This window comes from Maylandia zebra, linkage group LG2 (genome assembly GCF_041146795.1).
Source record: "Maylandia zebra isolate NMK-2024a linkage group LG2, Mzebra_GT3a, whole genome shotgun sequence".
NCBI classification, from domain to species: Eukaryota; Metazoa; Chordata; class Actinopteri; order Cichliformes; family Cichlidae; genus Maylandia; species Maylandia zebra.
Window position 1 is genome coordinate 13,423,006 of NC_135168.1, and position 14,628 is coordinate 13,437,633.

Genomic DNA, 14,628 nt, shown 5'->3' on the forward strand with positions numbered 1-14,628 from the left:
TTTTCCACGCATTTAACATTTCCTCCATAGCTGCAGCGATGGACTCTCCTGTGTGTGAACCATGAAACTCTTTGGCCTGCAACACTGCTTTTCGCATTGTAAAACTCGAGTCTATCCAGTGTACATTCAGGTTTAGCAGGGACAACGGACAAACGTCTGAGCTCCAGATATCAGTCGTCATGCTTAACGTGAGAATTATTTCCAAACTTTCGGAGATGAACTTGCGCACCTGTTTGTACTTGCCTGGGATAGCTTCCTCCGAGATGAAACGCCGGTTTGGCAGCATGTAGCGAGGCTCTAAATGCTCAATTAAGCGTCGAAAACCATCATTTTCCACAACAGAAAGGGGCTGGTCATCAAGCACAACAAATTAAACTATTTTCTCCGTTATCAGCTTCGCTCTATTGCTTTCCGGAGGGAATTTCTCACGTCTCTGAATGTTTTCCAAAAGCGTTTGTTGATATGGTACACTTTTCTGCTTAGCTTTGGAGGCCAGGCTAAATTCCGCGTACTCCTTTGCGTGGTGTTTCTGTAAGCTTTTAATCATGTTTGTGGTGTTAAAATTCCCCACACTGCTACCACCTCGCGAAACACTTGCATCGCATAAGTTGCATTCGGCAGTCTTGCTTTTTTCGTCTTTTAGTTTGAAATAAGTCCACACTGCTGACATGATGGCTCTGGGCTCTCCCACACGATAACCGCTAGATCACGTGACGCATACTGCTCTGACGTGCTAAGGTCATGACCTGGGTTATACCATGTTAGCGAGTTTTTGAGGTGCTTTTGTGATATTCACTGGATCGGATAAAAATTTTAAATTTCTCTCCGATATCCGATCCAGTAATTTACATCAATATCGGACCGATACCGATACTGAATATCGGATCGGTCCATCTCTAGTTTGTACACAGGCTGTCAGCTGGCCTGAGTTAGGCCTGTCTCTAAAATCATTATTTTATTACTTTTATTCTGATTCATCAAAGCCAAACTCAAACATATTTATATTTACTGATTATGTTCTCATCAATAATTAACAGTCAGTACATTCAGTTATGAATCATAATTCAGTGTTTAACATATTGTCACAGATGGACTGCACAGGAGATCTCCTTTATGAAGAAACTGTGAAAGTTTGTCCAACAGTGGGAAACATTTCAGAGAACATCTCAGAGAATATCTGTGAAGCAGAAACTAAACATAATAATAGAAGAAAAGCCAAATAATGATCCAAATCCTGCTCTGAGACTATCAGACAGTAAAGGCTTCCAAAGACTGCTCACCTCTCAGACTTACTTAAAGATGCTGGTGCTGTCCACAGATCAGCTGACCTGCTGGGTCTCCATGATCAGCTTTGTTTCTTGGAGATAAAGGCTGAAGCCTTTAGAGCTTCAGTTCTCCAGAGCAGCAGGATGTCTGAGGTCCGCAGAAACACAAAAACACAGCAGCTAAAAATAGTTGTTCAAAGAAAATGAGGTGGGAGCTGCTGATTCCTGAGCTTTGATACTGGATTAGCTTCAGTAGTTATTCCCATCACTGCTGTAGGAGCTACATTTAGTCACAGCTGACTGTCTTCTTTGAACAATCACAATGACTACTGTTCTAAAAAACAAGCACACAAAGAACCAATGAGAGTGAAGAACATGATAAAGAGCTCCTGTGATGGTGGCAAAGAAATGAGCAGCAGACGGCCGTCTACATGTTGTAGTGGTTTACAGTCACCAGGGGGCGCCGTCACGGCCACGCAGTCAGTGGGCTGCTCTGCTTGTGCTGTTGTTGGTGAAGCTGAAGTGAAAGCGAATGTTAAAACAATGAAAAGTGTCCACTGCAGCCTCCATCTGAGCTTGTCATGTTCTTCTTCTTTGATCCTTCGTGTTTGTGCTGAACACTGCTGTCGCTCTCTTCCCTGTTCCCGCCCACTTTCTAACCAATCAGCATTGGAGCGTGCACAGCGTCGTCCACACTGAGCTTTGTTGTGAGCGCATGGACTCGTCTGCAGAACATTTGTATGGGCTCAAAATGTGGTCATAAATATTTTGTACTTGTAAATCAGGATTTGTATGTGTAAAAAGAATTTGTGTGTGTGTAAAAAAAAGATTTGTGTGTGGACTCAGCCAAAAAAAAAAAACCCTGCAAGTTACAAGTACGAATTTTGACCCTATTTTTCTTCCTTTCATCTGATTGGTCAATGTCATGTCAATCACAAATGTAACTATCCAATCAGAGAACAGATGGGTTTGGCTGTCGGAGGGGCACTTTTTTGACCTGACGTTCCCGTCACAAGTGTCTTCTAAGTGAAGCTACCAGGTTCAGGTCCAGCTCTGTTTATCTGGAGCTGCAGTAAATGATCCGTCCTCACAAAGCAACACAGACACCAGATATGCAAACACAGCATCATACAACACAACCAAGAGATCCAAATAATTATCTCTGCATTTCTGTGGCTGATGCTGCTGGAACGAAGCTGTTTGAAACCTTGTTGTTCTGCACTTTGGGACCTGAAGAGGAACCTGAACCTCTGTGCAGAGGGTTCAACTCTGAGGATTCCTGTTCAGTTTTTTTTATTTCACACAGCAAAACTTGACAACTTTATGATAAATGTACGACTTCAATGTGAAAAATTCATTTTTTTCTCTTGTTTGTTTGAAGCTGCTTCCTGTTGGCTTCAGCTGTTTGGAATTTCCATTTTCTAAACTTCTACATTCTGAACCTTCTTCAGCTCTGAACAGATGATGAAACACTGAATGATTTCAAGCTCACACTTTGTCTAATAAACTTACATCTTTCATCTTTTATTCAGATTGAAGGACTGTGATTTGTCAGAGATCAGCTGTGATTATCTGGCAGCAGCTCTGAAGTCCAACCCCTCGTATCCCAGAGTGATGGACCTGAGTGGAACCTACAACAACCTGCAGAATTCAGGAGTGAAGCAGCTGTGTGTTCTTCTGGAGAATCCACGATGTCGATTTGAAACTCTGAGGTCAGTCACATGTTTTAGTTGTGCTGAGATGAATATGATGTGAAAGTTGTGCTGACACTGTGGATCAGTAGGCCCACACACCTCTATACAGGAAGTCTGGTTCTACTCTTTGTAGAACTTCTGATCCCTGATCCTCTGAGTCTGACTCAGTAGATAATGCAGAGTTCTGAGCTGATGTGGGTGAGAGGACTCAGGCAGCCTGACAGAGTTGATGTCCAGGTCTTCCCTGCTTGTCCTGATATACATAAACATGAGTATCCTTGCAGGTCAGATCTCATCAGTCACACCTGTTAGTGCAGCTCTCCTCTAGATTGTAGTGTTTGTTAAACTAGGATGATTTTAGGAGCCTGGACCGCAGATCTAAGGGAAGATATGACTTGGAAAGACTAAACCAACGTATTAGAGGTGTTTGCACTAACATAGATAAATACTCAGATTTACACCTTTAGTGTCTCACAAAGGGTTGAAAAGTGAATGTGCACAGAGAGGTTGGTGGTGAGACGGGCACTTCCAGCACTGTAGATGTGTTCCAGCTCAGTGTTCATGGAAATAATCCGGAGAGCAGGATTCCTTGATGAATGTCACATCTTCTTAAAGTTATAATCCACAGGGAAAACTGTGAAACTGTCGATCTGATATCTAGTCAACCAATCAGGTGTTTACATGCCCTTCACTGATCTCCAGCCCCACCTTATTATCAGTTTCTCTCTTTTACATCTGAATTATTGTCACTTCACATTTCAGTCAGTTCAGATTTCATTAGCACGTTCACTTTAGCATAATCCATTTTAATCCAAACACCTTTCTCTTTAAACTCTGTTTGTCAGTCACAGTATATCCAGTACAATCCTCTTTTTCACTGCGTCACACACATTCAGAGATCAGAGTGTCCTGTGTGTGCTCTCATTCACTCACACTCACTCTCATATGGCTGAAGTCTGTTTGTACACAGGCTGTCAGCTGGCCTGAGTTAGGCCTGTCTCTAAAATCATTAACAAAGAGGAGGTGAGGAAGATCCAGGTGTTACTAAAGGACAAGATCAGAGAGGCTAAGGACAATTACAGGAGGAAGCTGGAGTGGAAACTCCAGCAGAACAGCATGAGAGAGGTGTGGAGGGGCATGAAGACCATCACTGGATTCAGGCCAACCAACAGCAGGGGAGCTGAGGGAGGTGAGAATAGAGCCAACGAGTTGAATCTGTTTTTCAATAGATTCGACACCACAGTGTCTGCTTCCACCCCCACAACCTCACCTGTAGTCAGCCTGGAATCCAGAGCCACACCACTGTGCCAGCCTCTCTCTTCACATGTTGCCTCCTGTGAGATTCCTGACACCCCTCCCCCACCCATCACCTTCACTCAATACCAGGTTGAGATGCAAATGAGGAGACTTCACTCAGGCAAGTCTGCTGGACCAGACGGAGTGAGTCCCCTTGTCCTCAAGACCTGTGCCCCCCAGCTGTGTGGAGTCTTTCATAAACTGTTTATGCTGAGTCTGAGTCTGCAGAGGGTCCCGGTGATGTGGAAGACATCATGCCTCGTCCCTGTACCAAAGACGCCTCGTCCCAGTGGCCCCCAGGATTACAGGCCCGTGGCACTGACCTCCCACATCATGAAGACCCTGGAAAGGCTCATCCTGGACCAGCTGCGACCCATAGTAAGACCACATCTGGATCCCCTTCAGTTCGCTTATCAGCCTCGTCTCGGAACAGAGGACGCCATCATCTACCTGCTCAATCGTGTCTACACCCATCTGGACCAGCCGGCGAGCACTGTGAGGGTCATGTTTTTTGACTTTTCCAGTGCTTTCAACACCATCAGGCCGACCCTCCTGGGTGATAAGTTAGCAGCGATGCAGGTGGATGCTTCTCTGGTGTCCTGGATTGTTGATTACCTGACAGGAAGACCACAATATGTACGTCTCCCACAGTGTGTGTCTGACAAGGTGACTAGCAACACAGGGGCACCACAGGGGACTGTCCTCTCCCCCTTCCTCTTCACCCTCTACACCACAGACTTCAGCCACTGCACAGAGACCTGCCATCTTCAGAAGTTTTCTGATGACTCTGCGGTGGTTGGATGCATCAGCAGGGATGATGAGACAGAGTACCGGGCTGTGGTCGACTCCTTTGTCACGTGGTGTGAGCAGAATCATCTGCAGCTCAACGTGGCAAAGACCAAGGAACTGATCGTGGACTTCAGGAAGACCAGGAAACACTTGACCCCTGTTTCAATCCAGGGGGTCAGTGTTGACATTGTGGAGGACTATAAATACCTTGGAGTTCACATTGACAATAAACTGGACTGGGCTAAAAACACCACAGCACTTTACAGGAAGGGCCAGAGTTGTCTCTATTTTTTGAGGCGACTGAGGTCCTTCAACATCTGCCAGAAAATGCTGAGGATTTTCTATGAGTCTGTTGTGGCCAGTGCGATCCTCTATGCTGTTGCATGCTGGGGGAGCAGGCTGAGGGTCGCAGATGCCAACAGACTTAATAAACTAATCTGTAAGGCCAGCAATGTTGTGGGGACGGAGCTGGACTCCCTCAAGGTGGTGTCGGAGAGGCGGATGCTGTCCAAGATAAAGACAATGTTGGATAACACCTCCCATCCACTCCATGACATGCTGGTCAGTCACAGGAGCTCGTTCAGTGAGAGACTGAGATTACCGAAAAGCACCACTGAACGACACAGGAAATCTTTCCTGCCTGTGGCCATCTCCCTGTACAACGCATCCACTTAACACACTGTTTGCTGCTACAACTACACATGTTTCTTTTCCAACTATTTATTTATAAGTGACTTATGTATGTATGTATATATATGTATATATTGTACTATTCTTAGTTAGCGTATTGTCTGTCTTGTCTTAATGTTGGTTTAAAATGGAGCACTGTAACAAAAAATAATTTCCCCCAGGGATCAATAAAGTATTCTGATTCTGATTCTGATTCTGATTATTCTGATTCATCAAAGCCAAACTCAAACATATTTATATTTACTGATTATGTTCTCATCAATAATTAACAGTCAGTACATTCAGATATGAATCATAATTCAGTGTTTAACATATTATCACAGATGGACTGCACAGGAGATCTCCTTTATGAAGAAACTGTGAAAGTTTGTCCAACAGTGGGAAACATTTCAGAGAACATCTCAGAGAATATCTGTGAAGCAGAAACTAAACATAATAATAGAAGAAAAGCCAAATAATGATCCAAATCCTGCTCTGAGACTATCAGACAGTAAAGGCTTCCACAGACTGCTCACCTCTCAGACTTACTTAAAGATGCTGGTGCTGTCCACAGATCAGCTGACCTGCTGGGTCTCCATGATCAGCTTTGTTTCTTGGAGATAAAGGCTGAAGCCTTTAGAGCTTCAGTTCTCCAGAGCAGCAGGATGTCTGAGGTCCGCAGAAACACAAAAACACAGCAGCTAAAAATAGTTGTTCAAAGAAAACGAGGTGGGAGCTGCTGATTCCAAATCAAATCAAATCACTTTTATTGTCACATCACATGTGCAGGTACATTGGTACAGCACATGTGAGTGAAATTCTTTTGTGCGAGCTTCACAAGCAACAGAGTTGTGCAAAATACAATAACGTAAACAAGCAAAATACAAGAATGTCTACATGTGAAACTAATAAATATATGTACAATATATAATAGTATATGCATTTCTGGATGTGTATACTAAATATTTTTCTACGTGTGTGTGTGTGTGTGTGTGTGTGTGTGTGTGTGTGTACACATATTTACAAATTAAATAGAGTAAACAATAAGTAGAATATTTAAAATAATAAAATAAAATATACAGAGTGAGACATGTGCAAAACAGTGGCATTACTGTACAGTGTGTAGTGCATAATGTTAAAGTTCCAGTAGTGAAGCTGAGGTGTCTATGACGTGTTCAGCAGTCTGATGGCCTGGTGGAAGAAGCTGTCTCTCAGTCTGCTGGTACGGGACCGGATGCTGCAGAACCTCCTTCCTGATGGAAGCAGTCTGAACAGTTTATGGCTGGGGTGACTGGAGTCCTTGATGATCCTCCCTGCTTTCCTCAGGCACCGCTTCCTGTAGATGTCTTGGAGGGAGGGAAGCTCACCTCCAATTATCCGTTCAGAGCACCGCACTACTCGCTGGAGAGCTTTGCAGTTGTAGGCGGTGCTGTTGCCATACCAGGTGGTGATGCATCCTGTGAGGATGCTCTCAATGGCACAGTGATAGAAGGTCCTGAGGATGCAGGGGCTCATGCGGAATCTTTTCAGTCTCCTGAGAAAGAAGAGGCACTGCTGCGCCTTCTTCACTGTTTTGTTTGTGTGTACTGACCACGTAAGATCCTCAGCCAGATGTACTCCAAGGAACCGGAAGCTGCTCACTCTCTCCACAGCAGCGCCGTTGATGGTCATGGGGGTGTGTACTTCTCTGCACCTCCGGAAGTCCACTATCAACTCCTTTGTCTTTGCGACGTTGAGGGTGAGATGGTTGTCTTGACACCAGTGGGTCAGGGCGCTGACCTCCTCCCTGTAAGCCGTCTCATCACCGTTGGTGATAAGACCCACCACTGTAGTGTCGTCCGCAAACTTCACAATGATGTTGGAGTTGCTAGTGGCTGTGCAGTCGTAGGTGTAGAGTGAGTACAGGAGAGGGCTCAGTACACACCCCTGTGGAGCACCAGTGTTCAGTGTGATGGGGGATGAGGTGATGCTGCCCAGTCTGACCACTTGGCGTCTGTCAGACAGGAAGCTAAGGATCCAGCTGCAGAGGGAGCTGCTCAGTCCTAGATCCTGCAGTTTCCTGTCCAGCTTCGAGGGAACGATGGCATTGAATGCTGAGCTGTAATCTACAAACAGCATTCTCACATACGTGTCTCTCTTCTCCAGGTGTGACAGGGCAGTGTGTAGTGTCAGGGCAATGGCATCATCAGTGGACCCGTTGTGGCGGTATGCGAACTGTAGAGGGTCCAGTGAGTCGGGTAGTGCAGAGCAGATGAAGTCCCTGACCAGCTTCTCGAAGCATTTGCTCACGATGGGGGTCAGGGCTACAGGTCGCCAGTCGTTCAATGAGGAGATGGTGGAGGATTTGGGTACAGGGACGATGGTGGCCATTTTGAAGCAGGCTGGGACTACAGACAGAGAGAGGGAAAGGTTGAAGATGTGTGTGAACACTCCAGCCAGCTGAGCCGCGCATGACTTGAGGACGCGGCCGGGAATCCCGTCCGGACCAGTAGCTTTGCGCGCGTTCACCTTCCTGAAGCACTTCCGCACATCCTCCTCAGACACAGTGTGCGCACTGACGTCATCCGCACACTGTCCGGTCTCATGGTGTTCGCTGTGTCGAATCTAGCGTAGAACACGTTTAGATCCTCACACAGAGAGGCCGTGGTCTGCGGTGTGCTGGTTTTCCCTCTAAAGTCTGCGATCGTGTTTAGTCCCTGCCACATACTCCGAGGGTTGTCAAACTGTTGCTCCACCCTGTCCCTGTACTCACGTTTGGCTGTTTTGATCGTCTTCCGGAGTTGGTAATGTGCGTGTTTGTAGTCCGATGTGTTCGCGGAGGCAAAGGCGGTGCTCCGTGCCGCCAGTGCCGCGCGAACATCTCTGTTAATCCAGGGTTTTTGATTTGGGAAGGATTTAACTGTTCTGGATGGGACGGCATCTTCCACGCATTTCCTGATAAATCCACAGACTGAGTCTGTGTACTCATCAATGTCTTTAGCAGCCACGTGAAACATTTCCCAGTCCGCGTGATCAAAACAGTCCCGCAGCGCAGACTCCGATTGGTCCGTCCACCAGTGCACCGCCCTCCGGGTTGGAGCTTCCTGTTTCAGCTTCTGCCTGTAGGCGGGCAGGAGCAGGATGGAGCGGTGATCTGATTGGCCGAATGGGGAGCGGGGGAGGGCTTTGTACGCATCCCGGAAAGAGGTGTAGCAGTGGTCGAGTACTCTGTCTCCACGAGTGTTGAAGTGGATGTGTTGGTGGAGTTTGGGTGAGACTTTCTTCAGGTTTCCCTTATTAAAGTCTCCGGCTGTGATAAACGCTGCCTCTGGGTGTGCGGTTTCCTCACTGCTGATCGCGCTGTACAGTTCCCTGACTGCTCGGTCAGTGTCGGCTTGTGGGGGAATGTAAACAGCCGTAAAAATCACTGCTGTAAATTCCCTCGGTAGCCAGAATGGCCGGCACTTAATCATCAGGTACTCCAGGTCCGCTGAGCAGAAGGATTTGACCGGGTGCACGTTCGCATAATCACACCAGCTGTTGTTGATCATCAAACACACACCACCGCCTCTGCTTTTCCCAGTAAAGCTTTGATACTGGATTAGCTTCAGTAGTTATTCCCATCACTGCTGTAGGAGCTACATTTAGTCACAGCTGACTGTCTTCTTTGAACAATCACAATGACTACTGTTCTAAAAAACAAGCACACAAAGAACCAATGAGAGTGAAGAACATGATAAAGAGCTCCTGTGATGGTGGTAAAGAAATGAGCAGCAGACGGCCGTCTACATGTTGTAGTGGTTTACAGTCACCAGGGGGCGCCGTCACGGCCACGCAGTCAGTGGGCTGCTCTGCTTGTGCTGTTGTTGGTGAAGCTGAAGTGAAAGCGAATGTTAAAACAATGAAAAGTGTCCACTGCAGCCTCCATCTGAGCTTGTCATGTTCTTCTTCTTTGATCCTTCGTGTTTGTGCTGAACACTGCTGTCGCTCTCTTCCCTGTTCCCGCCCCCTTTCTAACCAATCAGCATTGGAGCGTGCACAGCGTCGTCCACACTGAGCTTTGTTGTGAGCGCATGGACTTGTCTGCAGAACATTTGTATGGGCTCAAAATGTGGACATAAATATTTTGTACTTGTAAATCAGGATTTGTATTTGTAAAAAGAATTTTTGTGTGCGTGAAAAAAATTTGTATGTGTGTAAAAAAAAAAAAAAGATTTGTGTGTGGACTCAGCCAAAAAAAAATAAAACCCTGCAAGTTACAAGTACGAATTTTGACCCTATTTTTCTTCCTTTCATCTGATTGGTCAATGTCATGTCAATCACAAATGTAACTATCCAATCAGAGAACAGATGGGTTTGGCTGTCGGAGGGACACTTTTTTGACCTGACGTTCCCGTCACAAGTGTCTTCTAAGTGAAGCTACCAGGTTCAGGTCCAGCTCTGTTTACCTGGAGCTGCAGTAAATGATCCGTCCTCACAAAGCAACACAGACACCAGATATGCAAACACAGCATCATACAACACAACCAAGAGATCCAAAGAATTATCTCTGCATTTCTGTGGCTGATGCTGCTGGAACAAAGCTGTTTGAAACCTTGTTGTTCTGCACTTTGGGACCTGAAGAGGAACCTGAACCTCTGTGCAGAGGGTTCAACTCTGAGGATTCCTGTTCAGTTTTTTTTATTTCACACAGCAAAACTTGACAACTTTATGATAAATGTACGACTTCAATGTGAAAAATTCATTTTTTTCTCTTGTTTGTTTGAAGCTGCTTCCTGTTGGCTTCAGCTGTTTGGAGTTTCCATTTTCTAAACTTCTACATTCTGAACCTTCTTCAGCTCTGAACAGATGATGAAACACTGAATGATTTCAAGCTCACACTTTGTCTAATAAACTTACATCTTTCATTCTTCATACAGATCGAAGGACTGTGATTTGTCAGAGATCAGCTGTGATTATCTGGCAGCAGCGCTGAAGTTCAACCCCTCGTATCCCAGAGTGCTGGACCTGAGTGGAACCTACAACAACCTGCAGGATTCAGGAGTGAAGCAGCTGTGTGTTCTTCTGGAGAATCCACGATGTCGATTTGAAACTCTGAGGTCAGTCACATGTTTTAGTTGTGCTGAGATGAATATGATGTGAAAGTTGTGCTGACACTGTGGATCAGTAGGCCCACACGCCTCTATACAGGAAGTCTGGTTCTACTCTTTGTAGAACTTCTGATCCCTGATCCTCTGAGTCTGACTCAGTAGATAATGCAGATTTCTGAGCTGATGTGGGTGAGAGGACTCAGGCAGCCTGACAGAGTTGATGTCCAGGTCTTCCCTGCTTGTCCTGATACACATAAACATGAGTATCCTTGCAGGTCAGATCTCATCAGTCACACCTGTTAGTGCAGCTCTCCTCTAGATTGTAGTGGTTGTAAAACTAGGATGATTTTAGGAGCCTGGACCGCAGATCTAAGGGAAGATATGACTTGGAAAGACTAAACCAACCTATTAGAGGTGTTCGCACTAACATAGATAAATACTCAGATTTACACCTTTAGTGTCTCACAAAGGGTTGAAAAGTGAATGTGCACAGAGAGGTTGGTGGTGAGACGGGCACTTCCAGCACTGTAGATGTGTTCCAGCTCAGTGTTCATGGAAATAATCCGGAGAGCAGGATTCCTTGATGAATGTCACATCTTCTTAAAGTTATAATCCACAGGGAAAACTGTGAAACTGTCGATCTGATATCTACTCAACCAATCAGGTGTTTACATGCCCTTCACTGATCTCCAGCCCCACCCTATTATCAGTTTCTCTCTTTTACATCTGAATTATCTTCACTTCACATTTCAGTCAGTTCAGATTTCATTAGCACGTTCACTTTAGCATAATCCATTTTAATCCAAACACCTTTCTCTTTAAACTCTGTTTGTCAGTCACAGTATATCCAGTACAATCCTCTTTTTCACTGCGTCACACACATTCAGAGATCAGAGTGTCCTGTGTGTGCTCTCATTCACTCACACTCACTCTCATATGGCTGAAGTCTGTTTGTACACAGGCTGTCAGCTGGCCTGAGTTCGGCCTGTCTCTAAAATCATTATTTTATTACTTTTATTCTGATTCATCAAAGCCAAACTCAAACATATTTATATTTACTGATTATGTTCTCATCAATAATTAACAGTCAGTACATTCAGATATGAATCATAATTCAGTGTTTAACATATTATCACAGATGGACTGCACAGGAGATCTCCTTTATGAAGAAACTGTGAAAGTTTGTCCAACAGTGGGAAACATTTCAGAGAACATCTCAGAGAATATCTGTGAAGCAGAAACTAAACATAATAATAGAAGAAAAGCCAAATAATGATCCAAATCCTGCTCTGAGACCATCAGACAGTAAAGGCTTCCAAAGACTGCTCACCTCTCAGACTTACTTAAAGATGCTGGTGCTGTCCACAGATCAGCTGACCTGCTGGGTCTCCATGATCAGCTTTGTTTCTTGGAGATAAAGGCTGAAGCCTTTAGAGCTTCAGTTCTCCAGAGCAGCAGGATGTCTGAGGTCCGCAGAAACACAAAAACACAGCAGCTAAAAATAACTGTTCAAAGAAAACGAGGTGGGAGCTGCTGATTCCTGAGCTTTGATACTGGATTAGCTTCAGTAGTTATTCCAATCACTGCTGTAGGAGCTACATTTAGTCACAGCTGACTGTCTTCTTTGAACAATCACAATGACTACTGTTCTAAAAAACAAGCACACAAAGAACCAATGAGAGTGAAGAGCGTTAATCCCATACAGCTTATGACAAAATTTGATCCGAAGTGATTGATGGCCCTAATCACGACCTTTTGACCTCCCGCCCCTCCCCCCCGGAAGCGTGTAATGAGCGTGACGAATCGCATCCGGAGAAAGGGGGGTGAACCCCGGAAGCGCGCCATCTGTTGCTAACCGTGTCGAATCGCATCCTGAGAAGGGGGGGGTGAACCCCGGAAGCGCGTCATCTGTTGTTGGGAAAAAAAAAAGTTTTTAGAGGGAGGGGGGAAACCTCCGGAAGCGCGTCATCTGTTGTTGGGAAAAAAAGTTTTTAGAGGGAGGGGGAAACCTCCGGAAGCGCGCCATCTGTTGGAGGGGAATAAAAAAGCAGAGAGGAGTCCGTCACAATTTCTAAGGCACAGACACAAGATGGATTTCCTTCTGCAGCGTTCCTGTGTCCGATGAGATCTGCTCTCCCAAAGAAGAAGGCTTTGAATATGACATATTCAATCTCGATCCGGACCTTATGACCCTACCGGAAATACTCTGGAAGTGTCTAGTCATTTTCAGACCTGTTGCGTCATGTTCCCTAAGCACAGCGGTGATGCAGCAGCTGATTCTGTGATGTATAGAGAGACAGAGCGGATGTAATTTTACTTTCTTAAGTTGCACCGGCGTTTGTAATGGAAATAAAGAGTGACTTCCTGTAGAGATTTCAATAGTAATTTTATTTTCCTATAATACAGACGCAGTAAAAAACCTTTAAGATACACCATAGCTTATGATGAAAAGAAGAACTTTCTATCCGCTTGTATCCTACAGGCTGGCTATGTGTAAAAAACGAATAAATATCCCTTAGTGAATACTACTTTTCCTTTTGAGAGTCCTTTTTACAAGAGACTGAAAAACAAACCAGCGACAGGCGATCTTGTTTCACACACACACACACACACACACACACACACACACACACACACACACACACACACACACACCCACCCCCACCCCGCGGGGCCAAGGAGGAGTTTTTTTCTTCAATACTTTAACAATAAGTTTTCTCAATAGATAGAAAATGATGACGCTGAGGAGTCAACATCCGATATTATCATTGCTTGTAACCCGGTAAATAATTTCGTACATCTCCCCATAAAACAAGTCTTAGTGGAAAAAAGCTCATATTCGAATAAGTTTATTCCCCTCTGTGGGAAAGAGTCAACCATGAGGCGAGTTTTGTCAACAGGAGACGGGTTTTGTCCATTTGGTAAAACAAATATCCGCCTCAAAGTCGTATTTTACCGTTGCAGAATGTGGAAAACAGACAGCCCTCACAGGAGGCACCATAGTTAAAATATTTAAATTTCAACTAAATTTGTAGTAATGATCGGATTTCCTCACTTATCTACACCACACTCCTTGTCCTTGATTTCTTATCGTTTCTTATCGTTCCTCTGTCCCTTAATAGAAACCACATATATAGAAACTATCCTCCCTTTCAGTTGTCTTTTGCACTTCCATATCGCAAAGCAGTTACTGTAGGTTATTTTCTGCTTATGCATTAATGTAATTAATTAACTTATTTATCCTTAAGTAAGGTAATGACTTGAGTTCTAATGCTTTTTGTCTCTTGAGTTAGCTGTCAATGTGGGATTTTTTTCCCCTTTTGTCCAGTTAAAGCTGCCTTTCATTCTTCAACACAGCTTAAACTCTAATAGGTAAGCTTTCTTGTAATTTCTTAGTTCTGCAGGCTTCTTGAAAGACATCCGAGACTCTTCTTTGGATGCTGGCTGCCTTTTGTTTTGTTTTCTGTCAAGATGATCCCACACTGCTTCGATTATCTTGAGGTTCGAACCCTGGAGAGATCAATCCATGACTGATGCGTTGTTTCATCCAGGCATACTTTGACTACATTGGCAGTATGTTTGCGATCATTGTCGTACTGAAAAATGAAGTTGAAGCCAATCAGACACTACGTGGTATTACATGGTCGATCAAAATCTGGTGGAACTTTTCTACATTCATAATTTGATTAATTTGGATAAGAGCTCCAACAACACTGGCTGAAATCCAGCCTCAAAGCACGGTAGAGTATCCACGCTGTGTTAAAGACGGCTATAGACATTCACTGTTGTATCTCTCTTCGGACCTCTTCCATGCATATTTCAAATTTGGATTCATTACTCCATAAG

At 44.7% G+C, this 14,628-nt stretch overlaps 1 protein-coding gene across 1 annotated transcript in view; it reads left to right on the forward strand.

Moving 5' to 3' along the window:
* LOC112431934 (NACHT, LRR and PYD domains-containing protein 3-like) overlaps positions 1-10,849 on the forward strand; it is a 43,491-nt gene extending 32,642 nt beyond the window's left edge. The window contains exons 7-8 of the mRNA XM_024800677.2: positions 2,798-2,977; positions 10,612-10,849. Of these exons, the coding sequence (XP_024656445.2) occupies positions 2,798-2,977; positions 10,612-10,834 (403 nt within the window). The 3' untranslated portion in view covers positions 10,835-10,849. The remainder of the gene's footprint in view (positions 1-2,797; positions 2,978-10,611) is intronic.
* The last annotated feature ends 3,779 nt before the right edge of the window (positions 10,850-14,628 follow it).